Consider the following 16,749-nt stretch of genomic DNA (forward strand, 5'->3'; position numbering starts at 1 on the left):
GTACGGTAATGTATGCACACCAAAACGTATCTTATGAAAACTATCTTATGAAACTAGGAGACCACTAGGTATGCCCTGTGCTGCTACTACTATTTTTACAGAAACTTTCTTAACATTGATAGCAGCTTGAATTGGAAGTGATAATAATAATAATAATAATAATAATAATAATAATAATAATAATAATAATAACTAACTTTAGTTAGTTATTATTATTATTATTATTATTATAGTTATTGCTGGTGCTGTCAGCGTCTTGTCTTTTGTCTGTAAATGTTAACGTGTATAATGTCTCGCCGTTTCCTGTTTTTCTGCCTTTTAAAACATCTCACCAAATGACTACAGTTGAAAATTAGCTTGTTTATTAACGTGCGTCATCCTTATAAATAAATACATTTAAAAAAATCAGTATAACCTCTTATCGGTTTTTGACACTGGTTAGATCATAAGAAACATTTAAACTCATCACAGGTGTAACAAACAGCATTGATTAGCCAATCTCCTCTGGTGGGGAACGGGGAGGAAGAAGGAAATTAAAACACATTTCTGATTGGCTGACATCTACCACCTGTTGGACATGTTTTGACGTAACTCAGATTTTTTTTAGACTTGGACTGAATTCATAAGGGTGTGCCGTAGTCCTCGGATCAGACACATACACACACCCAGACTGAAGAGGAAGAGAAGAGACAAGCAGCTTTGTGTCTGCCAGTGTTTCCTCGACACACGAAGGTTTAAAGAGTCTTTAGTTCGACCTGAAGAGTTCAGCAGGTGAGAATCATAGCAGAGGAATCTGTAAATGTCTGATAATCAGGATCACTTTGATCACATTGTGCTGTGTCTCTGTTTAACTGGACAGTAGAAAGGTTTGAAAAAAAACAGCAGTCTGGGGAAATAATAGTCATGGCTATTTCTCAGAAAAAAATGACTCCTGCAAGTTAGAGTACACTAACCAAACTCTTTAGTGCTGACAGACTCTAAACAATCTGTGTGAACCAACTTAAATAACTCATTGGATAGAAACCTGTGGTGGAGAAGAGGTTACTGAACAAACTGTCATCTATCATAGATAACCCCGTCCGACTATTTCTAGTATATTTCTTGTATTTTTGGTTTGTCTGTGAGTGAGTATGTGTGTTGTGTATGATCTTGGTATCTTGCTACTTGCTGCTTGTAACAGAGTAATTTCCCAATTTGGGATTAATAAAGTCTATCTATCTATCTATCTATCTATCTACATATCTATCTATCTATCTATCTATCTATCTATCTATCTACATATCTGCTATGATGCGATGCTACGATGTCTACTAGTATTACTACTAGCTACTCCCTGCACTGCTACTAGTATTACTACTAGCTACTCCCTGCACTACTACTACTATTACTACTAGCTACTCCCTGCACTGCTACTACTATTTGTACTGAAAAAGTCTTAACATTGATAGCAGCTTGAATTGGAAGTGATAATAATAAATAACTTTAGTTAGTTTAGTTGTTGATGGTGCTGTTGGCGTCTTGTCTTGTGTCTGTAAATGTTAACCTGTATAATGTATCTCCGTTTCCTGTTGCTCTGCCTTTTAAAACATCTCACCAAAGGACTACAGTTGAAAATCACCTGCTGACACATTTACAGAAATGTGCGTCATCATTATAAATAAATACATTTTAAAAAAACAGTAAAACCCCTTATCAGTTTTTGACAATGGTTAGATCACAAGAAACATTTAAACACTCAACACAGGGGTAACAAACAGCAGTGATTAGCCAATATCCTCTGGCGGGGAACGGGGAGGAAGAAGGAAATTAAAACACATTTCTGATTGGCTGACATCTTTCTCTTTCCAGGACCGAAAGGAAGGAGAAGGCATGGCATCAGGAGAGCAGGTTCAGAGGGATCAAATCGCTGAGGCTTCAGGTCTGTATTTATAAAATACTGTTGCCTGGGTCCAGACCTTTGAATCTGTCTGACACCAAGTTAACTGATTAATAGTCTGGCATTGTGACATAAAGCAGCAGTTTCAAGCATACATTGAGTCAAGGACTAACGATCATCCAATCAGCGCCATGGGTGGGACTAACGCTGATTTTAAGGCAAGGAAAGGCAGCTTTATTTGTATAGCACATTTCAGCAACAGGGCAATTCAAAGTGCTTTACATAAAACATTAAAGTGCAGGTAGAAATGATTAATATATAAAAAAAAAAAGGTGACTTGGTGTTTTTCGTTACCCATTACAAGATTGCAGTAGTTCTACTTTTCACTACGATGTAGCCGTCGCTACAAAGCTTAGTTTAATCTCGGTAAACCTTGCTAAATCCGGGACAGTTCACAGTCTGTCTGTTGATAAGTTCACAGAAATATGGTCCTTGTATGGATAATCTATTGTCACACCTTAAGCATTTTTTGACATCTTACTTTGTTTTTACTTTCACTCCAGTGGTGTACTGGCCAGATGTAGAGAATGTTATGTTATGCTATGTAAATGTTAATGCGCCATAAAAATGGTACCAAACTACCTATAAGAAAGAGAAGTCTAACTGTCTTTATTGTTTAAAATAGGGGCCCCTCTCTAAACAACATATATCAACAAAATTTGAAAGGCGTAGGGGGGTTAAAAGTTATTTTACTTTCAACTGACAACAAAATGATAATGAATATGATTACTAATTATATATAATTTATCCTCATTGGATTAATAAAATATGACTTCTTCATCTTCTAGTGGAGGGGATCCAACAGCCCCTGAGGGGATTGAATCGGCTTGCTGGTCCACAACAGACAGTGGACCCTCTCAGGTATGAACATACAACAAGAGCTCAAACTCTGCAGGTGCCTCTCATTTCTTGTCCTTCAGCTGAAGAACTTCTTATTTCTGTTCAGAGGAGAGAGTAGACCTGAGTTAGGAAACACATACAGAAGTGTAGAATGGAAACATCAAAAATCATTCTCATTTTAGTCCTGTTAGCAGCATGGCTCTAGGGATAGTTATGTCGGTCCACCACTTTGTTCCAGTCTGAAATATCTCAACAACTACTAAATGTGTTGAGATAATATCTTGTTCTGACATTTATTCCCCAGAGGATTCATCCATAGTGATCCTCTGAGTGTTCCTCTGGCATCACCAGCAGGTTTACACTTTTAGCTTTAAGTGAAAACATCTTATCATCTATTGGATGGATTTAAATGAAATGTGGTTCAGACATTAATGTTTGCCATGTGATGAATTGTAGTAATTCTAACTTTCTGTCTAGCTCCATCATCAGGTCAACTTAAAAGTATTTTCCCCATAAAACACCTTTTCTTGAAATTATTATGTATTATCCTTCTAGATAAACCACAGTCACCTTAATAATTAGAGTAGCTGTAGATATGTAATGTTTGCTGGTACGTTGTGTTTAGGAATGTGTTTACTGCTGTTGCCAGGCAGCCTGCTTTTCTTTACCTCTGCTCTCGACTATTCCTCTTAGATACCAGAGACCAGTTAACTGAGATGAGTTTCTCTGTCTCTCTGACAAACTGAGGAACTGTGCATCGTGTCTAACAGCAGTTAGGACTCAAGTTGGATAGAAAATCATTCTGACTGTGTTTCTTCCTCCAGGGTCCAGAGGCGTGATCTGATGAAATGTAAGTGTGTTAGTTTCTCTTTAAATACACAGCTGATAGTTTTTATTCATTAGAACATTACTGACTACATGCATCATTATTTAACTTTATATATAAATGAAAATTAATGTTTACTAATTATTAATTATTAATATTATTTTAACAGTTAATTGTTGCTCACATCATATTTTACATATATTATATATTTACGTATTTGTAAATTATTAATAAATTGTATCAATAAACATTATTTGGATGCAGGAGTTATTGGAAGCAATTAATTCATTTTCATTTGGTAAATCTCCTGGTATCGATGGAATCCCAACCGAGATGTATAAGATTTTCTTTACAGAAAAAAAAAGAAACTATTAGAATCTTTCAATTTTTCTTTTCTACAAGGTATTCTATCTAACTCACAAAGAGAGGGAGTTATCTCAATACTCTTAAAACAAAATCCTGATGGGAAATATAAAGATCCCAAATGGTTAAAAAATTGGCGTCCATTGAACCTGCTTTGTTGTGATACTCGTATTTTAGCTAAATGTATTGCTTTAAGAATAAAAAATATATTTGGAGATCTTATAAAAAACAATCAGACAAGTTTTATTAAGGGAAGATTTATTGAAGACGGCTTGAGACAAATACTGGACACTATAGATATATGAGAACCATCAGGAACCAGGATTATTGTTTGTTGCTGACTTTGAAAAGGTGTTTGATAAAGTACAATGGAAGTTCATAAAACAATGTCTCGGCTTTTTTAATTTTGGGAATAATTTAATACAGTGGTTTGAAACTCTTTATAATCATCCTGTTAGTCGAGTGATCAATAGCGGTCATATATCAGACACTTTTGTATTAATGCAAGGAGTCCGTCAGGGGTGTCCTTTGTCGCCATATCTTTTTATTTTATGTATTGAAATTCTGGCTATTAGAATTAGGAACAATCCAGATATACCAGGTTTATTTCCAAACGGTCAAGAGATTAAGCTGACAATGTATGCTGATGATGCAACCTTTTTCATAAAACCAACACAATCCACTTTGGAAGGATTAATAAAGGAATTAAATATTTTTTCAAAATATCCGAATATCTGATTAAAACCTAATTTTGAGAAATGTAATATTTTGAGAATTGGGACATTAAAAAACACCAATTTTATTTTAAACAGTTCGGCTCCTGTTAAATGGATTAATGGAGAAGTTAATATATTAGGGATTTATTTACCGGACAACTTTAAAGAAATTGTTAAATACAATTATGAGAGAAGGATGGAAAAGGCAGATAGAATTTTACAACCTTGGAGGGGGAACTCTCTGACAATTCAAGGAAAAGTAACTCTGATTAATACATTAGTAATTCCACAATTTGTCCACTTACTAATGCTTCTTCCTTCACCTAGCATAAAATTCTTTAAACATTTTGAACAAAAGATTTTCAAATTTATATAGAATGATAAACCAGATAAAATTAAAAGGCAGTATTTATATAATTCTTATAACGGCGGACTGAAGTTAAATCTTCAAATGATGGACTGTTCCTTGAAAGCCTTTTGGGTGACAAAAATGTATCACAACAAACAATGGATTATGAGCCAGAGATTATATTCAGCCTTTTCCTTCTTCTCGAACAATCTATTTCTTTTTTACCAATTAAAAACAATACATATTGATAAACTATTTCAAAGTAGTTTAAAAGAATTATCACCATTCTTCAAGGATGCACTGAAGGCTTGGTTGAATTTCCAGTACTACCCTCCAGATACAATTCAAGATATTCAGACACAGTTGCTATGGATGAATTCAAACATTATGGTTGGAGACAGGCCATTGTTGTGGGAGCAATGTGTTAAAAATGGGTTAATTTTTGTCAATGACCTTTTAGACTTATCTGGAGATTTTATTTCTTATGAAAACTTTTCAAGGCATTTCTCTCGATCGGTTACAATTTAACCAGCTAATTTCTGCAATTCCCAAAATTTGGAAAAAAAAATTGCAAAATGATAAGAAGAATAAATTAATGGTTTGTCTCCCACCAATAAGATGCTTAAAATGGTTATCTGGTGCAAAGATAAATAAAATAATATATATTTGGAAATTAAATATCACAGGCAATGCACTTTTTCCACACAGAACCTGCCTGTTTTGGGAAGTCGAATTTAATGAACGAATTTTGTGGAAAGATTACTTTAAAACAATCTATAGAACTACAATTGATTCATATTCCAGAATATTTCAACTTAAAATCTTTTATAAAATTATTTCAACAAAAAAGTCTCTGGTTAAATGGCAGATAGAAAAAGACCCTTGTTGCAGGTTCTGTGGGGATGAGGAGGAAGACCTGATGCATTTGTTTTATTTTTGCCCGCATGTGGCTAAATTTTGGGCCAATATACAGATATGGTTAAGGTCTATGGATATTGTTTTGCAAATCACACCTCAGAATATTTTGTTATGTGTATTTGAGGGTAAATGCAAACATTTTTTGAATATGATTATTTTGATAGGTAAAATGTTTATTTTTAAAGCTAAAACTATATCAAATTTATGTATAAAACACTTTAAGAATAGAGTTTATCATCAGCATATGCTAGAAACAATTATAGCAACAAATAACAACAGAATAACTGAGCATGAAAAGAAATGGAATGTCTGTTTACTTGAATTAGAGGATTGATTTATGTTAATTTTTTATTCTCTTTGTTATTAATTTTGTTTGCTTTGTGCTTCTTTTTATTTATAGTTTGTTTTCTTGTTAAAACACTATGAATGTGGAGTTGATTGTGGTGGTGATTGTGGTATGAATGCATGGGGGAGTGGTAGGGGTGGTTGGCGGGTTTGAAGCTTGTTTTGTCTTTGTAATTCTTAATTTGTTGTACGTATTAGATTCTAAATAAAATTAAAAGAAAAAAAAACATTATTTGGATGCTGCTAAAAGATAATAAGGCATGTGGATAAGATATGATTGTGTCCTGAATAAAGAATAAAGTAAAAGTAAAGTATAAACATTGTTATTTAATGCTTTATAAACCAGTTATTAATTATTTAGTTATTAAATATAATTTCAATAACAGTATAATTGTTGAGAGTTGATGTCGAAGAGTAGTCTTGAGCAGATGTAAACTCAGGATGAGTCAAAGATGATGTTGAAATGATGGTCTTTTATTATTATTGTCCCAATTAAGGCCAGGTAGGCAAGAATGATAATATAAAATTTACCGTTCACTAATTGACTAATTGACCTTAAATCAAGTAATCACTCTGAGGATTTATATCCTACTCCCTCAGGTGTTTCAACAGCTCTCCTCCCCAGCAAATCCTACTGCCACTCTATATAGCCTGAAGCCCCGCCCCTCAAATTGGAACATACCAACACAATAATACCATGCAGGGGTGGCTCAGGTGAATAGCCAACATTAATATATCTAAGCAGCTAGACATTTACAGCATATCATTTATATAATTGACATTCAAATTAGCCAAAGCCACAAGACATCTTGCTGGCTAATAAATGTGTTACTTAAAATTCATGTCCCTTTCTGTTACCCCGGAAGTCAGTCATTTAAACCCAAGGATCGTCAAACTTTCCCTTATAACAAAGAGATCACATGCTGGTAAGACAAAGATTATGTTACCCTCCACTAGCTTTTAAACTCAGTAAACAAACACTAGTTAACAAAGACATAAATGTTGCTTGATTATTATAACTGGTGATGTTTGTGACAATCTGTATGGTTTTAAACAATAGACAATGATGTATAAATGAATGTAGCTATAGCAAATCACCACAGTATTTGATGTTAAATATGTGCACAAAACTACGGGATTACTGTAGGGAATTTAATGAATGGCTAGTTAACAGATGATTTGAAACCAGTATAAGTAACTGAACATACTGACACATCAAACAAACATATACAGGCAACCTCTTCACTCAGTCTTTGAGATCTAAAATGGGTAGCGCAGCGCTACCGTGACGGCAGCCATGCGCCCCATCACAATAATAATGAACTAAAATTTAAATAATGATGTTATTAATGACTGCTGCTGTGTTGTGTCTCATTCTCTTCATCAGATTCCTGTGAACTCACACTGGACACAAACACAGCACACAGAAACCTCAAACTGTCTGACAACAACAGGAAGGTGACATGGGTGGAGGAGAAGCAGCCATATCCTCATCATCCAGAGAGATTTGACGACTGTTGTCAGCTGCTGTGTAGAGATGTTCTGACTGGTCGCTGTTACTGGGAGGTTGAGAGGAGAAGAGGAGGGGTTTCTGTAGCAGTGAGTTACAGAGGAATCAGGAGGAGAGGAAACAGTGATGGTTGTATGTTTGGATGGAATGATCAGTCCTGGAGTCTGAACTGCTCTGATGATGGTTACTATGTCTGTCACAATAACAGCAGAACAGTCCTCCCCCTCTCCTCCTCCTCTATCTCTAGAAGAGTAGGAGTGTATGTGGACTGTCCTGCTGGCTCTCTGTCCTTCTACAGAGTCTCCTCTGACTCACTGATCCACCTCCACACCTTCAACACCACATTCACTCAACCTCTTTACCCTGGGTTTGGGTTCTGGTTATATGGTGCCTCAATGTCTCTGTGTTCTCTGTAGGAGGAAACAACTTCCTGTCCTGTGGTTTAAATGTTGGTGGAGGACGAGGCTTCACTTTGGTTCACATTTGTCTCAGTGATTGTGTCTTTAACGTCAGAAATGTTCTTCTTCTTTGATTTTCACTTTAATCATGTTTTATCGGAGCAGCTTCAGTTGTTAGTTATTCATTTTCATAAAGGTTTAAAGATTCAATTTCAATTTATTTATAGTATCAAATCATAACAAGAGTTATCTCGAGACACTTTACAGATAGTGTAGGTCTAGACCACATACTATTATTTACAAAGCCCCAGTAATTCTCCCAAGAGCAAGCATTTAGTGTGACAGTGGTGAGGAGAAACTCCCTTTTAGGAAGAAACCTCGACAGACCCAGGCTCTTGGTAGGTGGTGTCTGATGGGACAGACCCAGGCTCTTGGTAGGAGGTGTCTGACGGGACAGACCCAGGCTCTTGGTAGGTGGTGTCTAACGGGAAAGACCCAGGCTCTTGGTAGGAGGTGTCTGACGGGACAGACCCAGGCTCTTGGTAGGAGGTGTCTGACGGGACAGACCCAGGCTCTTGGTAGGTGGTGTCTGATGGTGCCGGTTGGGGGTGTGATGAACAGTGGCAATAACAGTCACAATAAAGATAATGGAACAATGACTACAAATGGTAGTTGTAGTAGTTCATGTCATAGCAGGGCACTGCAGGGCGTTACAGGATGTAGCGTGGCACAGCAGAGCATAGCTGGACGCAGCAGGACACAGCAGGACACTGCAGGGCACCGCAGAGCGTAGCAGGACTATGGCGACAGCTGCAACCAAGATCTTGGTGCCAATGTACTCCAAGGAAATAAGCTTGCCGAAAACAAAAAGGAAGGACTCTGGGAAGTAAACTCCCCAGAGCTAGGTTAGTAACAAGCATTTCTGGGACAAGGATGCACACAAATGGAAGGAGAGAGAGGAGAGAGCAGCTCAGTGTGTCAAAGGAAGGAAGTCCCCCAACAGTCTAGAACTATAACAGCATAATTAAGAGAGGCAGGTTAGCCTGGTCAGGCTAGACTTTTCTCCCCAACCGGATAAGGCTGTACTGGCCTGCCTCCCCCTACTTTGATTATATTATTGATTATTATTATTATTACAGAGATGTTTATGTTTACATAAGTTCATGTTTTAACAAATGTAAATCTATTTCAGTTTGAAAATCAAAGAATAAAAATGTTTGTTGTGGAAAATCTCTTTGGTGTTTGGTGATGAAGCTGCAAATTAAGACTGTCTGACAACCTGGAGTTATTTATGTTATTTCTTTATTCTTCTTGCAAGTAGGGAGACAGTTTAACAGAGTGTAAGCAGTCTGAGAGAATGTGTCGGAGACAAAGGATTTCACAGAGTTTTTATAGGGTGAGCATACAGAGGGAGGGATTGTACTTCTTGATGACTCAACAATTCTTTTCTGCTGATTCTGCTTCTTTTCCGCCAGGTACTACCAAGTGTGGAGGCTACACGAGAGGGAGGGAGCCGCATAGCTTCAGTACTACGGAGGCAGAAGGAGCTGCGATTGCCTTTTAAAATAATAGAGCACTTATAATGGATCCCTATAACTGATATATCATATAGAAAACAGAGTAAATATCGTATTTTATGAAAGTAAATACATATAAAGTCATGAAAATATAAAAACCATGCAGCAATGTAGTAAAGCTAATAGAACTACAGTAGATGTTTCAATCCCTTTAGTAGGAAACTCTTGACAGTAGCAGTCGGTGTGGAGTGGTGAAAAGGAGGGTAAGGTATGTCATCAGGTGGACACCCTGCTTCATCGACATTTCGTTGATTGAAGCCCATGACGTCTCCAGAAGGCTCAACAGTGTACCCAGTGTCCCAGGTACATCCCCCTCCATGCCGGGCTCTGCATGGCAGGGGCATGCTTCTCCCTGAGTCGGGTCTAAGCCTGACCGCTTACCATCTGTCTCTACCTTGCTGCCCAGTAGGGGTCCTTACGCTTGATCTAGAGCCAGTTACTGCTTTTTTCGGCAGCACTTGACATGGACTTGATGGCCTGTTGGAGGGAGCGACCCTTCACCCCTATTTTTCTCAGCAAACTGGTGGTAGATGTGGCAACAAATCCCCTGCATCCCACCTCTATTGGGAAGATGCTGGTCTTCCAGCCATCCTGGGATGCTTCAGCTGCCAGGGCGGAATATTTGTTCTTTTTCCTCTCATAAGCCTCTTCAACCCCATTTTTCCATGGTACTGTTAATTCCACAACATACAGTGGCACTCATCATACTGTCGCACTGCTTGCTCTTGAGGGAATTACTGTAATTGTTGGAATTGTTGGGGCTTTGTAAATTATAGAGTGTGGTCTAGACCTACTCTATCTGTAAAGTGTCTCGAGATAACTCTTGTTATGATTTGATACTATGAATAAAATTGAATTGAATTGAATTGAATTCATAATTTTATGAACCCATGCTAAAGTTGGAAGATTTTTATTTTTAAAGGCCAGTTATTTCATGGATCCAGGATACTATGCATCCTGATAAAGTTCCCTTGGCCTTTGGAATTAAAATAGCCTCACATCATCACATACCTTTCACCATACCTATAGATTGGCATGGGGTACTTTCCATAAAATTATCTCTGAATGCAAATCAAACCAGCTATTAGGCTAACTGAAATACAACTATGTCAGTCTCTAGGTATGGTGAAGAAGAAGAAGATTTATTCCAGTTTCGGGAAAAGATCAGGAGTGTTTTTCAATAGGGACTGATGCTCTAATTGGAGGTATTGTCCAAACTGACCAGAGACTGTGTCTCCTATCCATCTATACACCAATGCCTTCATGCAGGTTAGGGTACAGGTGCAAAAACACCGCACAGTGCTCCCCATGGGCTTAGTTAGTCTGTCAGCCATTTGTTAAACGAATAACCTGCTGAATCTGAGGGGCCAAATGCATCACGTATTGTCTCGAGGGCATTGATGACAGAGGTAATGCTGTCAGAAATGTCAGGGATCAAAGTGACACAAGCATCCCCAGTAAGATTTAGAGGTTCACACAATCCTCCAGTCTTTGCTAACAGATAGTCGAGTGCCATCTCATGCTTTTTGCGAATTGGGACATGGAATAGGTAATGTTATCAATGTGAATTCTTAGCAGATCACAATGATAACATTACCTATTCCATGTCCCAATTCGCAAATGAGACAATTAAGGGCTTTAAATTGTTGTCTTCAACTCAAAAGTCTCAATATATGATTCTCTTAAAGCATGAGATGGCACTCGACTATCTAAATATATAAAAATATAATATATATATATATATATATATATATATATATATATATATATATATATATATATTTTTTTTATATAGATATATATTTATACTTATATTGTTTGTTCTGTTTAACCTATTTGTTTAACTTATTTTAGAGAATGTGTGACATGCACCTACAACACCAAAATGTGTAAAAAACGTACTTGGCAATAAAGCTGTGTGTATGTGTGTGTGTGTGTGTGTGTGTATATTTTAATCTCTGTTAAACACCGGTCTAATTAAGAAGTTGTTGCTCAAAAGTCTCAACATATGACTCTCTTAAAGCATGAGATGGCACTCGACTATATATATATATATATATATATATATATATATATATATATATATATATATATATAATATACATACAGTACAGGCCAAAAGTTTGGACACACCTTCTCATTCAATGTGTTTCTTTATTTTCATGACTATTTACATTGTAGATTCTCACTGAAGGCATCAAAACTATGAATGAACACATATGGAATTATGTACTTAACAAAAAAGTGTGAAATAACTGAAAACATGTCTTATATTTTAGATTCCTCAAAGTAGCCACCCTTTGCTTTTTTGATAGCGCTGCAAACCCTTGGTGTTCTCTCAATGAGCTTCATGAGGTAGTCACCTGAAATGGTTTTACCTTCACAGGTGTGCCTTGTCAGGGTTAATTAGTGGAATTTTTTCCCTTATTAATGGGGTTGGGACCATCAGTTGTGTTGTGCAGAAGTCAGACTGATACACAGCCGACAGCCCTATTGGACAACTGTTAGAATTCATATTATGGCAAGAACCAATCAGCTAAGTAAAGAGAAACGAGTGGCCATCATTACTTTAACAAATTAAGGTCAGTCCGTCCGGAAAATATGCGAAAACTTTGAATGTGTCCCCAAGTGCAGTCGCAAAAACCATCAAGCGCTACAACGAAACTGGCTCACATGAGGACCGCCCCAGGAAAGGAAGACCAAGAGTCACCTCTGCTGCTGAGGATAAGTTCATCCGAGTCACCAGCCTCAGAAATCACAAGTTAACAGCAGCTCAGATTAGAGACCAGATGAATGCCACACAGAGTTCTAGCAGCAGGCACATCTCTAGAACAACTGTTAAGAGGAGACTGAATCAGGCCTTCATGGTCAAGTAGCTGCTAGGAAACCACTGCTAAGGAGAGGCAACAAGCAGAAGAGATTTGTTTGAGCCAAGAAACACAAGGAATGGACATTAGACCAGTTGAAATCTGTGTTTTAGTCTGATGAGTCCAAATTTGAGATCTTTGGTTCTAACCACCATGTCTTTGTGCGACGCAGAAACGAACGGATGGATTCTACATGCCTGGTTCCCACCGTGAAGCATGGAGGAGGAGGTGTGATGGTGTGGGGGTGCTTTGCTGGTGACACTGTTGGGGATTTATTCAAAACTGAAGGAATACTGAACCAGCATGGCTACCACAGCATCCTGCAGCGACATGCCATCCCATCCGGTTTGCGTTTAGTTGGACCATCATTTATTTTTGAACAGGACAATGACCCCAAACACACCTCCAGGCTGTGTAAGGGCTATTTGACCAAGAAGGAGAGTGATGGAGTGCTGCGCCAGATGACCTGGCCTCCACAGTCACCTGACCGCAACTCGAGATGGTTTGGGGTGAGCTGGACCGCAGAGTGAAGGCAAAAGGGCCAACAAGTGCTAAGCATCTCTGGGAACTCCTTCAAGACTGTTGGAAAACCATTTCAGGTGACTACCTCTTGAAGCTCATCAAGAGAATGCCAAGAGTGTGCAAAGCAGTAATCAGAGCAAAGGGTGGCTACTTTGAAGAATCTAAAATATAAGACATGTTTTCAGTTATTTCACACTTTTTTGTTAAGTACATAATTCCATATGTGTTCATTCATAGTTTTGATGCCTTCAGTGAGAATCTACATTTTGGCCTGTACTGTATATGTATGTATGTATGTATGTATGTATGTATGTATGTATGTATGTGTGTGTGTGTGTGTGTGTGTGTATGTGTGTATATATATATTTTAATCTCTGTTAAACACCGGTCTAATTAAAACGTTGTAGCTGCCGGTTAACGCCAGTAGGAGGCAATAATGTAACATCTGCCGTAAAACACCAAAGAAGAAGAAGAAGAAGAAGAGGAACGAATCAGAGTTTTCAGCAGAGTTGATAGCTATTGTGATCAAGGGGGTAAGCTTCGCTTCAGAACGCGTAGCTCCTATGGCGCCATTTGACTCCCATTCATTCTGACGTCACTTTGACAGAGAATAACTTTACATCTGAAGAGTTTAAAGACTCTATTTGTCCGTTGTTTATTTCTAAAGAAACACGACAATGTATAAAAGGCTCCATTACCTTGTACCTCACGTTATGGCTCCGTAGCAGACGCTTTTATAACAATAGGCTAACGATTGGGTCATAACCACGAGACTTACTGTCACACAGTAGAGGAATTACCGTACAGGAGAAGCACTCAGGCAGTTTGGACTTCCATTAGCTGTTTAGGTTTAATGACTAATGTTAACTAGCATGTTAGTGATCAGTAATTAGCCTGTGCCCATGTTATCTCCTTACATATACCTACGCTCTCCGTCTCTGTAAGATTGGGAATGATTGAGATTTCTCTCGGCACAGCTACCAGAAGACTTCACACTTTCAGACAGGTTGCTCACGTCACATCTACGTCTCCAAGCTCAGTTGGAGGCTGCTCAGTAACGCTCAGCCAGCACCGGGAAAGAGACTTCTAATATCCTTCACTGGTCTCAGACCAGAGACACGGGGTCTGCTGGTCCATTATATACAGTGCCTTGCGAAAGTATTCGGCCCCCTTGAACTTTTCGACCTTTTGCCACATTTCAGGCTTCAAACATAAAGATATAAAACTGTAATTTTTTGTGAAGAATCAACAACAAGTGGGACACAATCATGAAGTGGAACGAAATTTATTGGATATTTCAAACCTTTTAAACAAATAAAAACTGAAAGTATATGGCGCGCAAAATTATTCAGCCCCTTTAAGTTAATACTTTGTAGCGCCACCTTTTGCTGCGTTACAGCTGTAAGTCGCTTGGGGTATGGTCTCTATCAGTTTTGCACATCGAGACTGACATTTTTGCCCATTCCTCCTTGCAAAACAGCTCGAGCTCAGTGAGGTTGGATGGAGAGCGTTTGTGAACAGCAGTTTTCAGTTCTTTCCACAGATTCTCGATTGGATTCAGGTCTGGACTTTGACTTGGCCATTCTAACACCTGGATATGTTTATTTGTGAACCATTCCGTTGTAGATTTTGCTTTATGTTTTGGATCATTGTCTTGTTGGAAGACAAATCTCCGTCCCAGTCTCAGGTCTTTTGCAGACTCCATCAGGTTTTCTTCCAGAATGGTCCTGTATTTGGCTCCATCCATCTTCCCATCAATTTTAACCATCTTCCCTGTCCCGCTGCGAAAAAAGCAGGCCCAAAACCATGATGCTGCCACCACCATGTTTGACAGTGGCGATGGTGTGTTCAGGGTGATGAGCTGTGTTGCTTTTACGCCAAACATAACGTTTTGCATTGTTGGCAAAAAGTTCGATTTTGGTTTCATCTGACCACAGAACCTTCTTCCACATGTTTGGTGTGTCTCCCAGGTGGCTTTTGGCAAACTTTAAACGACACTTTTTATGGATATCTTTAAGAAATGGCTTTCTTCTTGCCACTCTTCCATAAAGGCCAGATTTGTGCAGTATATGACTGATTGTTGTCCTATGGACAGAGTCTCCCACCTCAGCTGTAGATCTCTGCAGTTCATCCAGAGTGATCATGGGCCTCTTGGCTGCATCTCTGATCAGTCTTCTCATTGTATGAGCTAAAAGTTTAGAGGGACGGCCGGGTCTTCGTAGATTTGTAGTGGTCTGATACTCCTTCCATTTCAATATTATCGCTTGCACAGTGCTCCTTGGGATGTTTAAAGCTTGGGAAATCTTTTGTATCCAAATCCGGCTTTAAACTTCTCCACAACAGTATCTCGGACCTGCCTGGTGTGTTCCTTGTTCTTCATGATGCTCTCTGCGCTTTACACGGACCTCTGAGACTATCACAGAGCAGGTGCATTTATACGGAGACTTGATTACACACAGCTGGATTCTATTTATCATCATTAGTCATTTAGGGCAACATTGGATCATTCAGAGATCCTCACTGAACTTCTGGAGAGAGTTTGCTACACTGAAAGTAAAGGGGCTGAATAATTTTGCACGCCCACTTTTTCAGTTTTTTATTTGTTAAAAAAGTTTGAAATAGCCAATGAATTTCGTTCCACTTCATAATTGGGACCCACTTGTTGTTGATTCTTCACAAAAAATTACAGTTTTATATCTTTATGTTTGAGGCCTGAAATGTGGCAAAAGGTCGAAACGTTCAAGGGGGCCGAATACTTTCGCAAGGCACTGTACTGTCTATGATTGTGATGGCATTGCAGTGGGTAGAGCAAAGTAAACCGCTTAGAGTAGCTATATGCTCAGACTCGTTGTCAGCCTTAGAAAATTTTAAATCAGGTAACTCATGTGAAAGGTCTGATATTGTGTGTGAGATATTGACGTTGCTGCATTGTATTCAAAATGGGGGGACGCATGTAAAGTTTGTTTGGGTTCCGGCTCATGTAGGTATGGTTGGTAATGAGTTGGAAAACAAGTATGCTAAACAGGCTTTGAAAGCGACAAATATATCTATTCAGTGTAAAATATCAAAATCAGAGGCTAAGTCAATGATTAAAAAACATGTTAAAAAGTTGTGGCAAGATAAATGGGACAGGGAAGATAAAGGGAGGGATTTTTACATTGTAAATCCTGAGGTGGGTATGGGTCGTTTAGTATTAAGGTGTCGAAAAGAAGAGGGAATTTTTACGAGAATTAGACTAGGGCATACCAGACTTAAAACATTACAGTTAATAGGAAAACATAATTCAGGAAATTGCGAGATTTGTAATGTGCCAGAAACAGTGGAACATGTCTTTATGATATGTAGGAAATTTAATAGAGAAAGGTTTTTTATGAAAAGGAAAATAGAGGACAGTGGGGAAAGTTTTATCCTTAGAGACCTTTTGTCTAAGGGCTCCGATCATAGAGTAATAAAGTTTGGATTTTTAAAGAACACCGGACTCATTGACAGAATATAGTTTATTTATTTATTTTTTGTAGCTTGCAGGCTACAGTATTCTCAAAGATGTAAGCCATAGTGATGATCATGCACAATTTATCTGGA

The 16,749-nt window shown here is 38.1% G+C and overlaps 1 protein-coding gene across 1 annotated transcript; it reads left to right on the forward strand.

Annotated features, from left to right (window-relative positions):
* Window positions 1–644: 644 nt before the first annotated feature.
* Window positions 645–8,504, forward strand: LOC120566049 (stonustoxin subunit beta-like). Its single transcript, XM_039812270.1, has 5 exons — window positions 645–771; window positions 1,849–1,918; window positions 2,725–2,797; window positions 3,601–3,626; window positions 7,681–8,504. Exons 2-5 carry the CDS (start codon window positions 1,870–1,872, stop codon window positions 8,217–8,219), a joined length of 687 nt encoding a protein of 228 aa, XP_039668204.1. The 5' UTR covers window positions 645–771; window positions 1,849–1,869; the 3' UTR covers window positions 8,220–8,504.
* Window positions 8,505–16,749: the final 8,245 nt, after the last annotated feature.

This window comes from Perca fluviatilis, chromosome 1 (assembly GCF_010015445.1).
Source record: "Perca fluviatilis chromosome 1, GENO_Pfluv_1.0, whole genome shotgun sequence".
Classification (NCBI taxonomy): Eukaryota; Metazoa; Chordata; class Actinopteri; order Perciformes; family Percidae; genus Perca; species Perca fluviatilis.